We start from the raw sequence: 13,613 nt of genomic DNA on the forward strand, positions 1-13,613 counted from the left end.
CAGCCTGAGGCCCCGTCAGGGATACTTCTGCAACAGCCCTGGGATGCCCAAGCCCTCCTGGGGTATCCTATATTCCACAAGGAATCCCTCTACAAGAGTTGAATTTTTTCCTTCCCTGGAATTTCATATTTTCTCCCTTTTCTGCTGGACTGCTTGACTGCTGTAACATCAGAGCACATCGGGAGGACTTTCCACTGGGCACAGAGGGCCTGGCCCTGGGCCAAGCCCCAGCTCCGAGGAGACCAAAGGGAGGACTGTAACACTTTCCCAGGTTTTTTCTTCCACAGTGAAAGATTTTAGTATTTAGCATTATTTTCCTTTCCTGTGTGTTTGTTAAATAAATAGTTTTATCTCCTTCACTTTCCTTCGAGGAAAATTTATTTTTTCCTGAACCTGGTGGGAGAGAGGTGGTTGTGCCTTCTCTCAGAGGATATATTTCGAAATTTGGCCAAACCGGTACAAATTTAGTGGTGCCCAACTGCATGGCTCGAAGGAAAGTGAAAAAACCTGTAGTAATTACATTTTGGCTTGAATTTACTTATTCTGTGTTGGGGTAAAGTAGTCACCATGCTGGTTGAGTTCATAATGTCTCTCTGCCTTGATGTACTCATGTCTTTCTGGTCCTTAGGCTTCATTGAGGTACTAGTGCTTTTTTGGTCCCGAGGGTTGTTTGCCTATCCACAACTTGCTCCAATCTTGTCCCTGATATGTAAATTTTACAGAGAAGGGAGATGAATCAGGATTTCTATCTTCCTGTGCTCGGTGATAATGATTTATAAGAAGTTAACAGAGGTACAGGCAGCTGTTCAAAGTGTGTATGATAAGTGGTTTCTCCATCCTAACCCCAGTCCTAGCTTCAGTAGCCTGTTTTGGGAATTTATTAGTAATTGCACCCAGATTGTTAGAAGAGGAGGAGACGGGGTTTCCCTTCCCTTTAAATTTGATAGGTTATCTTTTGAGAATGTTCAGTATCCCCTAGATGTTAAAGAGACCACCCTCCTGGTATTTTATCTGGTAATCTTCCCCTTTTTGATTCGCAGCTTGTCTAGAATAAGAGCTCAGATTTCCAGGGTGACTGATGAGACACCTGACCCAGAGGTGGAAAATCCTGAGTGGTGTGGGGAATGGGAGGACATCGGCCAAACCCTAAAGAAATTCTCTGACCCGATAGTTTGGGATTTCCCATCTGACCAAATTCAGAAACCGGCTGAGGTGGCGAAATATCTGAAAGAGAAATGCAATGACAATTCCAATGAGAACAAGCTCCTTGCAATATGTTGGGCCTTGGCATATGCCTATCGCACACTGCAGCAGGTAAAGGTAGAGAGGCAGGAAGATAAATCAGTAAAGCCTGCAGGCACCCCAGTCACTCAGGCGGCAGATAAACCAGACAGCAAGCCCAAACCAGTTGTATGAGTTTTCAGCACATGAATGGATTAACTCTGGCCCGGTCTGAACTCCTCAATCCTGGGTCATGTGTGAAGACAACCTCTACCACCCCTAGTTCTCTCAGGCACTGGATCCCTTGTTCTATGGTCTTCCACTGGGTTTGCTGCATGTAGAGATCATCTCCACACATATATCTTTCAATCACGCCTGTCAAAGCCCGTCTCCAGACACTGGTAGAGTCAGCCTCCCTTATCATCGCTTGGTCGATCACTGGATCACGTGACAAGGATCCCAAATGCCTCGCTTCAGCACCATCCAGCATCACATCATCACCTGCAGCATCCCAAATACGGACCATCCAACTTATTATGGATTCATCAGACCGTCGGGTGTAGTCCTTTCTTAAGCTGTGAAGGTCCTTTATAGACAATGACTCGGTAATGGTTTCTGTGCCTGAGTCAGTTGATGGCTTTGAGGTTCCTTCCCCTGCATCATCATCTTTCTCTGGGCAACCAGTTTTGGTTGAGTGTTTTCTCCTCCTGACAGGAGTCACTGTCAATGGCTTAGACTCTCCATCTGGTTTGGGCTTGCTGTCTGGTTTATCTGCAGTCTGAGTGACTGGGGTGTCTGCAGGCTTTGCTGATTTATCTTCCTGCCCCTCTAGCTTTACCTGCTGCAGTGTGCAATAGGCATATGCCAAGGCCCAACATATTGCAAGGAGCTTGTTCTCATTGGAATTGTCATTGTATTTCTCTTTCAGATATTTCGACACCTCAGCTGATTTCTGAATTTGTTCAGGGGGGAAATTGCAAAGCATTGGGTCAGAGAATTTCTTCAAGATTTGGCCCATATCCTCCCATTCCCCACACCACTCAGGATTTTCCACCTCTGGGTCAGGTGTCTCATCAGTCACCCTGGAAATCTGAGCTCTTATTCTAGACAAGCTGCGAATCAAAAAGGGGAAGATTACCAGATAAAATACCAGGAGGGTGGTCTCTTTAACATCTAGGGGATACTGAACATTCTCAAAAGATAACCTATCAAATTTAAAGGGAAGGGAAACCCCGTCTCCTCCTCTTCTAACAATCTGGGTGCAATTACTAATAAATTCCCAAAACAGGCTACTGAAGCTAGGACTGGGGTTAGGATGGAGAAACCACTTATCATACACACTTTGAACAGCTGCCTGTACCTCTGTTAACTTCTTATAAATCATTATCACCGAGCACAGGAAGATAGAAATCCTGATTCATCTCCCTTCTCTGTAAAATTTACATATCAGGGACAAGATTGGAGCAAGTTGTGGATAGGCAAACAACCCTCGGGACCAAAAAAGCACTAGTACCTCAATGAAGCCTAAGGACCAGAAAGACATGAGTACATCAAGGCAGAGAGACATTATGAAATCAACCAGCATGGTGACTACTTTACCCCAACACAGAATAAGTAAATTCAAGCCAAAATGTAATTACTACAGGTTTTTTCACTTTCCTTCGAGCCATGCAGTTGAGCACCACTAAATTTGTACTGGTTTGGCCAAATTTCGAAATATATCCTCTGAGAGAAGGCACAACCACCCCTCTCCCACCAGGTTCAGGAAAAAATAAATTTTCCTCGAAGGAAAGTGAAGGAGATAAAACTATTTATCTACCAAACACATGGGAAAAGGAAAATAATGCTAAATAATAAAATCTCTCACGGTGGAGAAAAAAAACCTGGGAAAGTGTTAAGAGTCCTCCCTTTGGTCTCCTCGGAGCTGGGGCTTGGCCCAGGGCCAGGCCCTCTGTGCTCGGTGCAAAGTCCTCCTGATGTGTTCTAACATTGAAGCAGTCCAGCAGAAAAGGGAGAAAATCTGAAATTCCAGGGAAGGGAAAAAAAAATTCAACTCTCAGTCTCTCTCCAGAGAAAAAGAAGCTGATCCATTGGCCAAAAGCTGACTGGAAAACAGCAAGCCGGGTGCCTTCTCCCTCCCCTGCCACAGCTGGAAAAAAAAAAAAAAAACGCTATCTCTGTGTGACCTTGAACAAGCTGCAAACTGCTTTGAAAAAGTTTTGCTCAGTTTTTTCTTTCCCCCTCTCAGGCTCAGTTTCGAGGCATAGAAAGGCACAAAGTTAATTTCTGGGCATAGGGCAGCAACATGTGATACACATCATAAAGTCACCCCAAGACACCAATTTACACCAGTTTTTCAGACAATACAAACCAGGGGTTTGAACCTACAGCCTCAAACAAATACTGAATATTTACAAAGTTAATTTGTGTCCTCATTTTCTCAGTACAAATCACTGAAAGTCTAACTATTAAAAAAAAAAAATCTGTAAATTTGCATTTGCCTGCAGCAGGAATCATCAGCTTTTTTTTTTAACACATAACTGATTTTGGTTCAGTACTCTTTTATGCCACAGCTTTTTACTTCTATGGTGTTTTAGCATTGCCTGGTTATTGGCTAGAAACAGCTTTCTTCTCCATGACTGCCCATCTGAGGCACAGTCAAATGAGCTAAGCCTGTCAGTAGTAAACTCAGGCTAGTACAGCCAGATGAACAGCTAAACTGGTACTGATGTGATGTTTTCCCAGTTATGTGGGAGGGTAAAAGGGTAAATAGCAGAGTGAATTCAACTGACAGCTATCTTGACAGCAGGAGCCCTTTAAGAATTATTAAGCACTCATTTTCCAACTCATCTTTTGGGGCTGCCACCACTGTTAAAACTAAAGACCCACTTTCAAGAAACTATATGCTACATTACATGAGCTCTCAAGAAAAATCCTAACTAAATAAAAAAAAATTTAAATTGTTAGTTTATCCTTTTATTGTTAATTGATGAAACCATATCAATCACCAGTAAAGGAAGATGCTGAAGATTACAGGAAAACAATCACAGATATGGTATTAAATGAATGTGTGCTCAAGAAGAAAACTAGTGCATCACAGATAAAATATGCCCTTTTTATGAAGTACAGCTCGAGCAAGAAGAAAACAACATAGCACATTATCTAGGGACAAGATAACACAAACAATTTGTTTACAGAAACAGAGCATTAGTCCATGAACACTAACACTTGCTTTCAGTTCCTAAATAAATTCCCAGACCACTTATGGCAGGCAAGTCAGTATGCAGAACAATGCTGCATTTTACCACAAGGTGATTTCTCCCACTACTCTTAAAAAGTGATGTTCATACATGTATGTGTGTACTCTTCACACAATCAATAACTACAAAGCAGCCTAAAAGAAAACCCAACTTAAACCAAGTAAGGTAGACAGAGGGGTATTATGGCAATAGAGCAATAATAAAACTGGCAAGTTTGGGGTTTAAGTGTCTCAATAAGGCAGATTATTAGCCCTTCAAGCTAATTTTATTTGATGAAATTAAAAGGAGTGACATTCGAGAACATGTTAAAATTATAACAGTAGCTCCACCACAACAGTCCTTTTTTGACATCCAATGTAGGGCACGAGGGGTTTGAGATAACAACAGGTTTTTTGGGGATGTGCTAGATCGAATTTGTAGCTGTTATTGCAGTTTAGCTTATAACGGGCAGGCTCCTGTGCTTGCCGTGGGGTTCACTTGCCTATTAGTCTAGTGCTTGTTAGTGACCACTTTTTGCTTTAATTGCTGCTGTAGTGCTGTGCTGCTCATCCCCTTACTCTGCTGTGCCTGGGAGGATCCTGATAACAGTCATGTCTTGTGCAGTGATTACAGGATTCAATCCAGACAAGGTGTAGAATCCCAGAAGATAAGGGGCTAATGTGTATGTCTCAAACACCAATAGCCAGATGGTGGTGGAGCCAACCAAGGACTGTTGGTAATTTGTGGAAAGGAAAGGAACAGGATGTAGCTGGAGAAGGGGCCATGCAGAGGTAGGGCAGCACTATTCCAAGACAAACATTCTTGTAGTTCCTGGAGATAAGCACAACACAGCACATCACAAGCACAGAAATGAGGGTGAGTAGTGGGCATGGACTGTAGGGGGGACCAAGACCACCCAAGACCCCTGAAGCCTCTGACCCATTTCCAGAAAGGTCTGAAAAAACAGACTGCATTTGAGAACTAATTTGCATAGAAAGCAACAAACCTGTCTTTGAGTCAGAGAAACCTGTTCATAAAAAGGTACCCCCACCAAGCCAAGAAATAAATGGGATTATGACATCAGAAATGTTCCACCAACAGCAAAAGTGAGTACCTATGCAAAAAAGCCAATCATGCCAGCCCCACCCCCAACTGCCATCTCAAGGCAAAGCACTACCTGGAAAATGCCCAAATGGCAGAAATTAAGGTTTGGCAGGTCCCCCAAAATTGTCACCACTGTAGTCTCTTACTGTGAGGGGGAACCAATGCCCCAATGTTCCTTTAACTATAAAGTGGTGGTCTGGGGAGATTTTACATGTGTTAGCTCTGGTGAATACTGTAGCTGATGTTACTGTATTACATAATGATACTACTAATAAAGAAGCTGCATCGCAGATCTGTGGATTTAGGGGAATCTAACCCCGGCCCTCTGAGCTACGGTTACCTTAACAATAGGAAAAGCCATTCCATTTACCACAACTGTGTTAACTGCCCCAGTAAAAAAAAAAAAAATCTATTGTGGGTATTGATACGTTGGCAGGAAAAACAGTTGAAACTTTAAACAGTCGCTTCGGCTTCAGGACTTCGCAACTGGAATTTATAAGAGTCTTGGGTGGATTGGCAAAGTGGGATCCTGTTGTGCTGCCTGTGCCTGCCAAGGTTGTAACTGCAAAACAATATCATATTCCTTGGTGTGCTGGTTTGGCCAAATGTAGAAATATATCCTCTGAGAGAAGGCAGATCAGAACCACCCCTCCCCCACCAGGTTCAGGAAAAAATAAATTTTTCTCGAAGGAAAGTGAAAGAGATGAAAACTATTTATTTAACAAACACACAGGAAAAGGAAAATAATGCTAAAGTAATAAAATCTCTCGCTGTGGAGAAAAAAAACCTGGGAAAGTGTTCGAGTCCTCCCTTTGGTCTCCTCGGAGCTGGGGCTTGGCCCAGGGCCAGGCCCTCTGCGCTCAGTGCAAAGTCCTCCAGATGTGTTCTAATATTGAAGCAGTCCAGCAGAAAAGGGAGAAAATCTGAAATTCCAGGGAAGGGAAAAAAAAAAGCTCAACTCTCAGTCTCCCTTCGGAGAAAAAGAAGCTGAAACTGGCCAAAAGCTGACCGGGCAGCAGCAAGCCGGGTGCTTCCTCGCTCCCCTGCCACAGCTGGGAAAAAAAAAAAATCGCTATCTCTGTGTGACCTTGAACAAGCTGCAAACTGCTTTGAAAAAGTTTTGCTCAGTTTTTCCTTCCCCTCTCAGGCTTAGTTTAAAAGCATAGAAAGGCACAAAAATTAATTTCTGGGCATAGGGCTGTGATATGGGATACACATCATAAAGTCACCCCAAGACACTTGGGAAAAGAGAAAAGTACTCCAACCATTCAGGCATTTCAACAAGTGGGAATTGTTAAGGAAACCATGACTGCTTTTAACAATCCTATTTGGCAGTCTGCTAAAAAAACAGATGTCACTTGGAGAATGACTGTAGATTATAGAGAATTGAATAAAGTCACCCTCCCCCCCTTGCAGTTACACTGCCAGACATGGTTACCCTCATAAAAAAAAAAAACGAGCAAAAATTTACAACCCTGGAAGGCGGCAATAGATCTTGCTAATGCTTTCTGTTCCATTGCCATTACACATTTATAACCATGTGCATGTAATTGTACTGTTTGTACTCAGCTACATTTAAGGACATTATATAGGCCATGGGCAAAGATAAAATAGGGTCAGTGGGCCTTGAATACATGGCAGGTCAATTACATTTGCTCCCTGCCCCTGTCAAGAGGGTGGTGATATGTATTCTCTGCTGTGGATACAGCATCAGGACAATTTTTTGCTAAACCACCGAATATGCTAATCAACATAACAGAATTAAAGCACTAGAACAACTCATTCTTCAGTATGGACTGCCTCACCAAATGCAAAGAATGATTGAAAGAACGAATGGAATGGTGAAGAAACAATTTTAAAAAGCTAACCAGTAGTAAAACTTTATAACAGTGGTGTTCACATCTTACTAAAGCAGGCTTTCTTGTTAAACAGCTGGAGTATTCATAATCAAACAGCCTATGATCATACAAACATGGCAAAGACTGAATTTCTTCCAGATGGTATCTCTCCCAAATTATTACCTAGAGGACAAAGGGGATTGTTTACACTAGTAGATTGCATGGAGGGACTGCAAACTATTAGCCTAGACATGAAGATTCATAGAATAACCCCTCAGAATACCTGTACCCCAACTTCTCTTATTTTACATCCTCTGTTGATATCGGATTCTCAAGTTCTTGTATTTTGGGTAGCTTTGATGAATAACTGTGCCTTAACTAGAGGAGACAGTATTTGAACTGTGTTATTGGTGTCACAAACCCAACATCAAATTGAAGCTCTTCAATATGTGGGGGCAATTACCCCATATCAGGTTATCAAACTCAGAGCAATAGTAGCTGAAGGAGCTGGAGTAATGGCATATGTATTACTGGACGGAAATTACATTCCTGTTTTACTCCCTTATCACAGGTTGGCTCATCATGCTTTATAGTCTTGTACTACAAGCACTTGTCCTGGATATATGTACTTGAGATTAACATGTAAATACTTGGATTTGGTTGGCCTCTACTGTAACTAACTTGTCTGCCTTTTGTATTGAGGGAGGATTAACAGCTGCAGATCTCTTGAAAACATATTTTATTGGCATGCCAATCCCAGTAGTTGTATTACAGAATTATACTATGCAAGTGCTCTTGATATCCATATTCCTCATTGTTATTCTTTCCAAGTAGGTAACAGCTGTACGCCAAGGAACATTACAAAATCAGCTGGTGGTGGACTGTCTCCTTCTTTGACACCATAAACACTTCTCCAATTTTGAAGGCATGTGTCACTTCAATGTAACTGATGAATCAGCCAGCATAGAGGACAACATTCAATGTCTCCAGGATTTAATGCATCAAATGAAACAATCTACTGGTGGTGCCTAGCTAGCGGAGTGGTTTAATTCCCTGGCAGGATGAGTGGGACACCTGATTAAAAGCATTATTGTGACCAACCTAGTGGCCTTCTCTGATGGTGTGACTACACCAGTGGACAAGGGAAGGATTGCAGATGTCATTTATCTGGACTTCTGTAAAGCCTTTGACATGGTCCCTCACAATATCCTTCTCTCAAAATTGGAGAGAGATTGATTCGATGAATGGACTGTTAGATGGATAAGAAAGTGGTTGGACGGTCGCATCCAGAGGGTAGTGGTCAATGGCTCAGAGTCCCGATGGACATCAGTGATAAGTGGTGTCCCTAAGGGGTCCATATTGGAACCAGTGTTATTTAATATCTTCATTAATGACACAAAGGGATTGAGTGCAGCCTCAACAAGTTTGCAGATGACACCAAGCTGAGTGGTGCAGAAACACACCTGAAGGACAGGGTGCCATCCAGAAGGACCAGGACAAGCTTGAGAAGTGGCCCATGGGAATCTCATGAGGCTTAACAAGACCAAGTGCTGGTGCTGCACCTGGGTTGGGGAAACCCCAAGGATCAATTGAGGCTGGGGGATGAACAGATTGAGAGCAGCTCTGCTGAGAAGGACTTGGGGGTGCTGTTGGATGAGAGGCTGGACATGCCTCGGCCATGTGCACTTGCAAACCCAGAAACCTCCTGTGTCCTGGGTTGCATCCAAAGCAGCATGGGCAATGGGCGGGGGGGGGGGAATCTGCCCCTCTCTGGTGAGATCCCACCTGCAGAGCTGCGTCCAGCTCTGGGGTCCCCAGCACAGGAAGGACATGGACCTGTTGGAGCAAGTCCAGAGGAGGCCACCAAGATGATTAGATGGACGGAGCACCTCTCCTATGAGGAGAGGCTGAGAGAATTGGGATTGTTCAGCCTGGAAAAGAGAAGGCTTCAGGGTGATCTAATTGCAGCCTTCCAGAATCTAAAGGGAACCTGCAAGAAAGATAGAGAGGGACTTTTTACAAGGGCATGTAGTGACAGAACAAGGGGGAGTGGCTTCAAACTGAGAGTAGGTTTAGATTAGGAAATATTAGGATATTGGGAAAAAAATCTTTACTGTGAGGCTGGTGAGACAGTGGCATGGGGTGCCCAGAGAAGCTGTGGATGCCCTATCCCTGGAAGTGTTCAAGGCCAAGTTGGATGGGGCTCGGAGCAACCTGGTCTAGTGAAAGGTGTCTCTGTTCACAGCAAGGGGGCTGGAACTAGATGATCTTTAAGGTCCCTTCCAACCCAGGCCATTCTATGATTCTATCATTGTAGGAATAGGTTTATTCCTTTTTCTATGTGTTTATTATGTGCCCCTGTAAATTACCCTGGCCTACACCCCACAAGCCCAAATGGTCATCTCCAGCTTTGCCAGCCCCATTGGAAATTGGCCCTTGAGTGAGAGAGTGGAATGTGGGAAAATAACAGAAGATTGGTGATGAGGATTGCAAACACACTTGAATGACCTGCAGCTGGAGAGTAGAAAAATACATATATCATGTAAATTGTTGTTTAGCCTTGTGTGTTTGACAAGTAGAGCATCTGTGTTTAGATAAAATAGGCCTGTGATAGATTTAGAGGCACCCTACCAAACATGCTCGAGATTCCTGCCCTGCTGTGGGGAAAGACCAAAGCACAGTGGTAAACTACACTTGATAAACAGGTGAAAATGTTATAAATAAAGTATGTAATTCGTGCTATTATGTATAAAACTGGAATGTAATCAGACCATGTAGAGACAGAGTTTCAAAATCCCTCCACCAGCCTGGCTGAGAGAAAAATTTCACAACACTAAAAGAAGTTCTCTCACAATAAGTGAGGATTCCACCTAGGTGGAGTTGGATCTTATCACCGGGACATTTGCACCATGACAACTTGATCACCACACTCTGATATCTACATCTCATCTGATAAGGAATCAGACATTCCGGGAACTAAAAATAACTGTTCCAAGAACCACAGATGGCCCTTCCATCACCAGAAATGGCCCACTCATCACCCAGGATGGACAATTCATCAGACCCAGGAAAGGCTTTGTGCAGCCCAACTCCGAGACAAGAAAACTTCATGAATATGCTAAAATTACGAGAAGAATAGAATTAATTCAGACTCTGCCCAAAAACTGTATAAGAAGGGACCAGCTGAAGCAGCATTCGTGAACTTGGGAGGTCTGGTGCGATAGAGATCAGATCTATGCGTGTTCACCCAGCTCCGACCCCGGGCTCGGAGCTGCTTTTCTCGATCGTGGCTTTCTGTGTGACCGATCCTTCGGCCACGGAATAAAATCTATTTCTTTATTAAATTTAATTTGGCTGAATTTCTTTACCTCAAAAACAACAGGTTCATTGATCCTCCAGCCTGAACTGAGCTTTGTGGTGCCTTCACCCCTGCTTGTGTGCCTCTGCCCAGGTGCTGCTTTGGGGATCTCCCAGTTGGTGAGATAATGAAAATAAATACACTTTGGATTTCAGCTGTGATTTTGTGGTTGTTCCTGTGTCCTGTCTGTGCTGGCTCACACAGTGCTCTCCAGTGGCTGAGGGTGGCGGTGTCACTTTATAAGCCAGTCTTGAAAAAAAACAGGAGTCAACAGGCTTTAGTCTCAAGATATTCTTCCACTGCTTTCCTAGATAGTCTTAGAGTCAAATATATCCCTATTTTCTATAGCATGCCAGAAGTTAACAAGCAACTTCCGGGTAGAATTTGGTTCTGCTATTATGCAGAACGCTGTCCATGACATCACTTTCAATTTCTAGAGAGGATAATCTATGTTCATCGCCCACTTTTTTCAATCATACAAAGAGATGCCCCTAATCTAATGCTACTTCTGAGATTTTAATTTAAACTAAAACGAGGCAAATTTGAAATGAAACATGGTAACACTGTTGAAACATCAAGAATTTCTTCAGAACATGCCAATAGTTGAAAGAGCTTGTGCAAAGAACATACAATAGAAACATCTACACTGAAAAAAAGATATCATGGTAAAAGACAGCTAACACATTAAATACAACAGGTTTTTTACTGGTTATATCAGGTACATGCAATCCATTAGGTTAACCATAAAAAACCCCACCAGCTTATTTTAAGAATACAACCTGAATCTAGTCTAACTCATCCGCAAAACAATGTTTTCAATCTGCATAGCCCAATATTTCAACAATTCTCACAAACAACACAACAGGAACAGTTTAAGATAATGCAGAGTTATTTTACCTGTAGTGAATGGCATCGAGAGAAAATTTAATTTCTATTTTATTTCTACAAGGCTTCAAGCTTACTGCATGGCATCTGCACCCCTACTAGGAAAAAATGTTTAAGTCTGAGCTGAAAATCCCCCTTTGATAACCATTGGTCAACCGCTTTTAGCAGTCTTTCCAGGTCTGTGCCAGATGTGTTGCTAGTTAATCCAATAATCTCAGGACCATCTTTTTATGCTTATTTCTCCCCTTGTAGAGTGAAACAGCTTGTCTTCCTTATAAGGGCATCAAGTATTAATATTTGTGCAGCAAAACATACAGACAGCTCAAGAATTAAGACTGCCTACTTTCATTACATATCCGATGATGTTTTATATAAATGCAGCATAAGTAGTTTCCAAGAATTATTTCCGTACATACAGAAGAGAAAAATGTTGCTCTTCCTGCGATTACTTCCCATTAGAAGTCCCTACCCCTGAGAAGTTAGCTAATACAACTCCCCTTTCCTGAACGACGTTCACAGCATATCAGACGCTATTTCCACACCACCACACCCAGTCGACGTCATTCAGAATGTAGCCCCTGGCCACCACCCTGTAGCCACCGCATCTGGGGGCGAGGCTCCAGATAACAGCCCGTGAAACGCCTTCTCGCGGTTGCCCCGAAAACGCGTCAGCACTACATCACTCTCCCCAACCCCTTTCCCACCACCCCCGTCGGCCCCCGGTGCTAGGGCGGCCACATCCCGGTAACCCACCCGGCAGATACGGCCGGGCACCGCCCCCGACGAAACTCAGATCCACCCCCAACACTCTGAGCAGGAAACAGAGCGGGACCAAGCCCGAACTTAAGGCAGCAGCCCAGCCCCAAAACGCCCCACAGCCCCGGTCAGGCCTCAACGGTCACCTGACTCCAGCCCCAGAGGACTGGCCACCGTGAGGCGACCGTAGGCGGCCGTGTCCCTCAGCCGGCAACGGAGACTCCGTTGCTCAGCCCAACATATCCGCCCAGCGCACCACCCCCTGCAGCCCGACTGGGCCGTGCCACTCCGTGGAGCAGGCGAGAGCCCCACTCCCTGCCACTCACCCTTGACTTTGCCGAAGGTACCAACGCCGAGTGTGTCGCCCAGGATATAGTGCCCAATCTTCACCCGTCCGTGCTCGTGCTTCTGTTTATCCGCCGCCGCCATCTTGAGCCTAGGGCCGAGCCTGCTCATAGAGCGCGCCCGTGCCGCAGTACTAGCGGGGGAGGAGCAAACAAATAACACCCATCAACCCAATCTGGAAGTGAACTCAGCACTTATCACTTTCCTGCCCTCCCCGGGGACAAACCCTTGCTCTACGGTGGGGGAGGGCTGGGTTGGCTCAGTGGCACCCTGAGGAGTGAGGCTTCTGCAGGTGGGTCCTGCCGGCAGGGCAAGGCGCCGGGATAGGAGGAACAGCCCCCAAAGACTGTGGGGCGGAGTGAGGGGGCCGGGGTGTTTTTAAGCCACCTTCCCTGGGAAATACTGGAGAGTCGCACAGATTTCGGGACCGGGAGGGAAGGCGGGCGCAGGGCGCTTCTCAGTGGCGGTGACGGCTCCCCTTAGCGCTGGCGCGGTGCGAGGAGCTGGCCTGGGCCCACCGGCGTCAGAAGTGGCACCGCCTGGAAGCTTAAGTTCCCTCGTGTTGCTAGCTAGCACCGCAGTCGTCCGCGAGGCCTGTGCCCGCAGGCAGCAGAAAGCTAGGGCTAAGCGCTCCCCACTGTAGGGGTTGTCCTTCCTGATGCTAAAGTGAGGAGATGTGTCGAACATAGGCATACTCTTAATTGAGAAATTGTGATAGCACAATGAGATTGCTAGGCTGTCTGCATTGTCACAGCCACGGGGTGCCGTGCAATGTGCTGCTGCATACTGCAAGGCCTGCCTGTGGTGAGCATGCAGCAGCTCTTGCTGGGGTGGCAGCTGAACACCCACATGCAGACAGGGTATCAG

At 44.8% G+C, this 13,613-nt stretch overlaps 1 protein-coding gene across 1 annotated transcript in view; it reads right to left on the reverse strand.

Annotated features, from left to right (window-relative positions):
• Window positions 1-12,866, reverse strand: part of LOC116437428 (5'-AMP-activated protein kinase catalytic subunit alpha-1-like) — a 49,397-nt gene extending 36,531 nt beyond the window's left edge. Inside the window, exon 1 of the mRNA XM_032095081.1 lies at window positions 12,728-12,866. Coding sequence (XP_031950972.1) covers window positions 12,728-12,857 — 130 coding nt within the window. The 5' untranslated portion in view covers window positions 12,858-12,866. The remainder of the gene's footprint in view (window positions 1-12,727) is intronic.
• Between the last annotated feature and the right edge of the window lie 747 nt (window positions 12,867-13,613).

Source organism: Corvus moneduloides, chromosome W, assembly GCF_009650955.1.
Source record: "Corvus moneduloides isolate bCorMon1 chromosome W, bCorMon1.pri, whole genome shotgun sequence".
Taxonomy (NCBI): domain Eukaryota; kingdom Metazoa; phylum Chordata; class Aves; order Passeriformes; family Corvidae; genus Corvus; species Corvus moneduloides.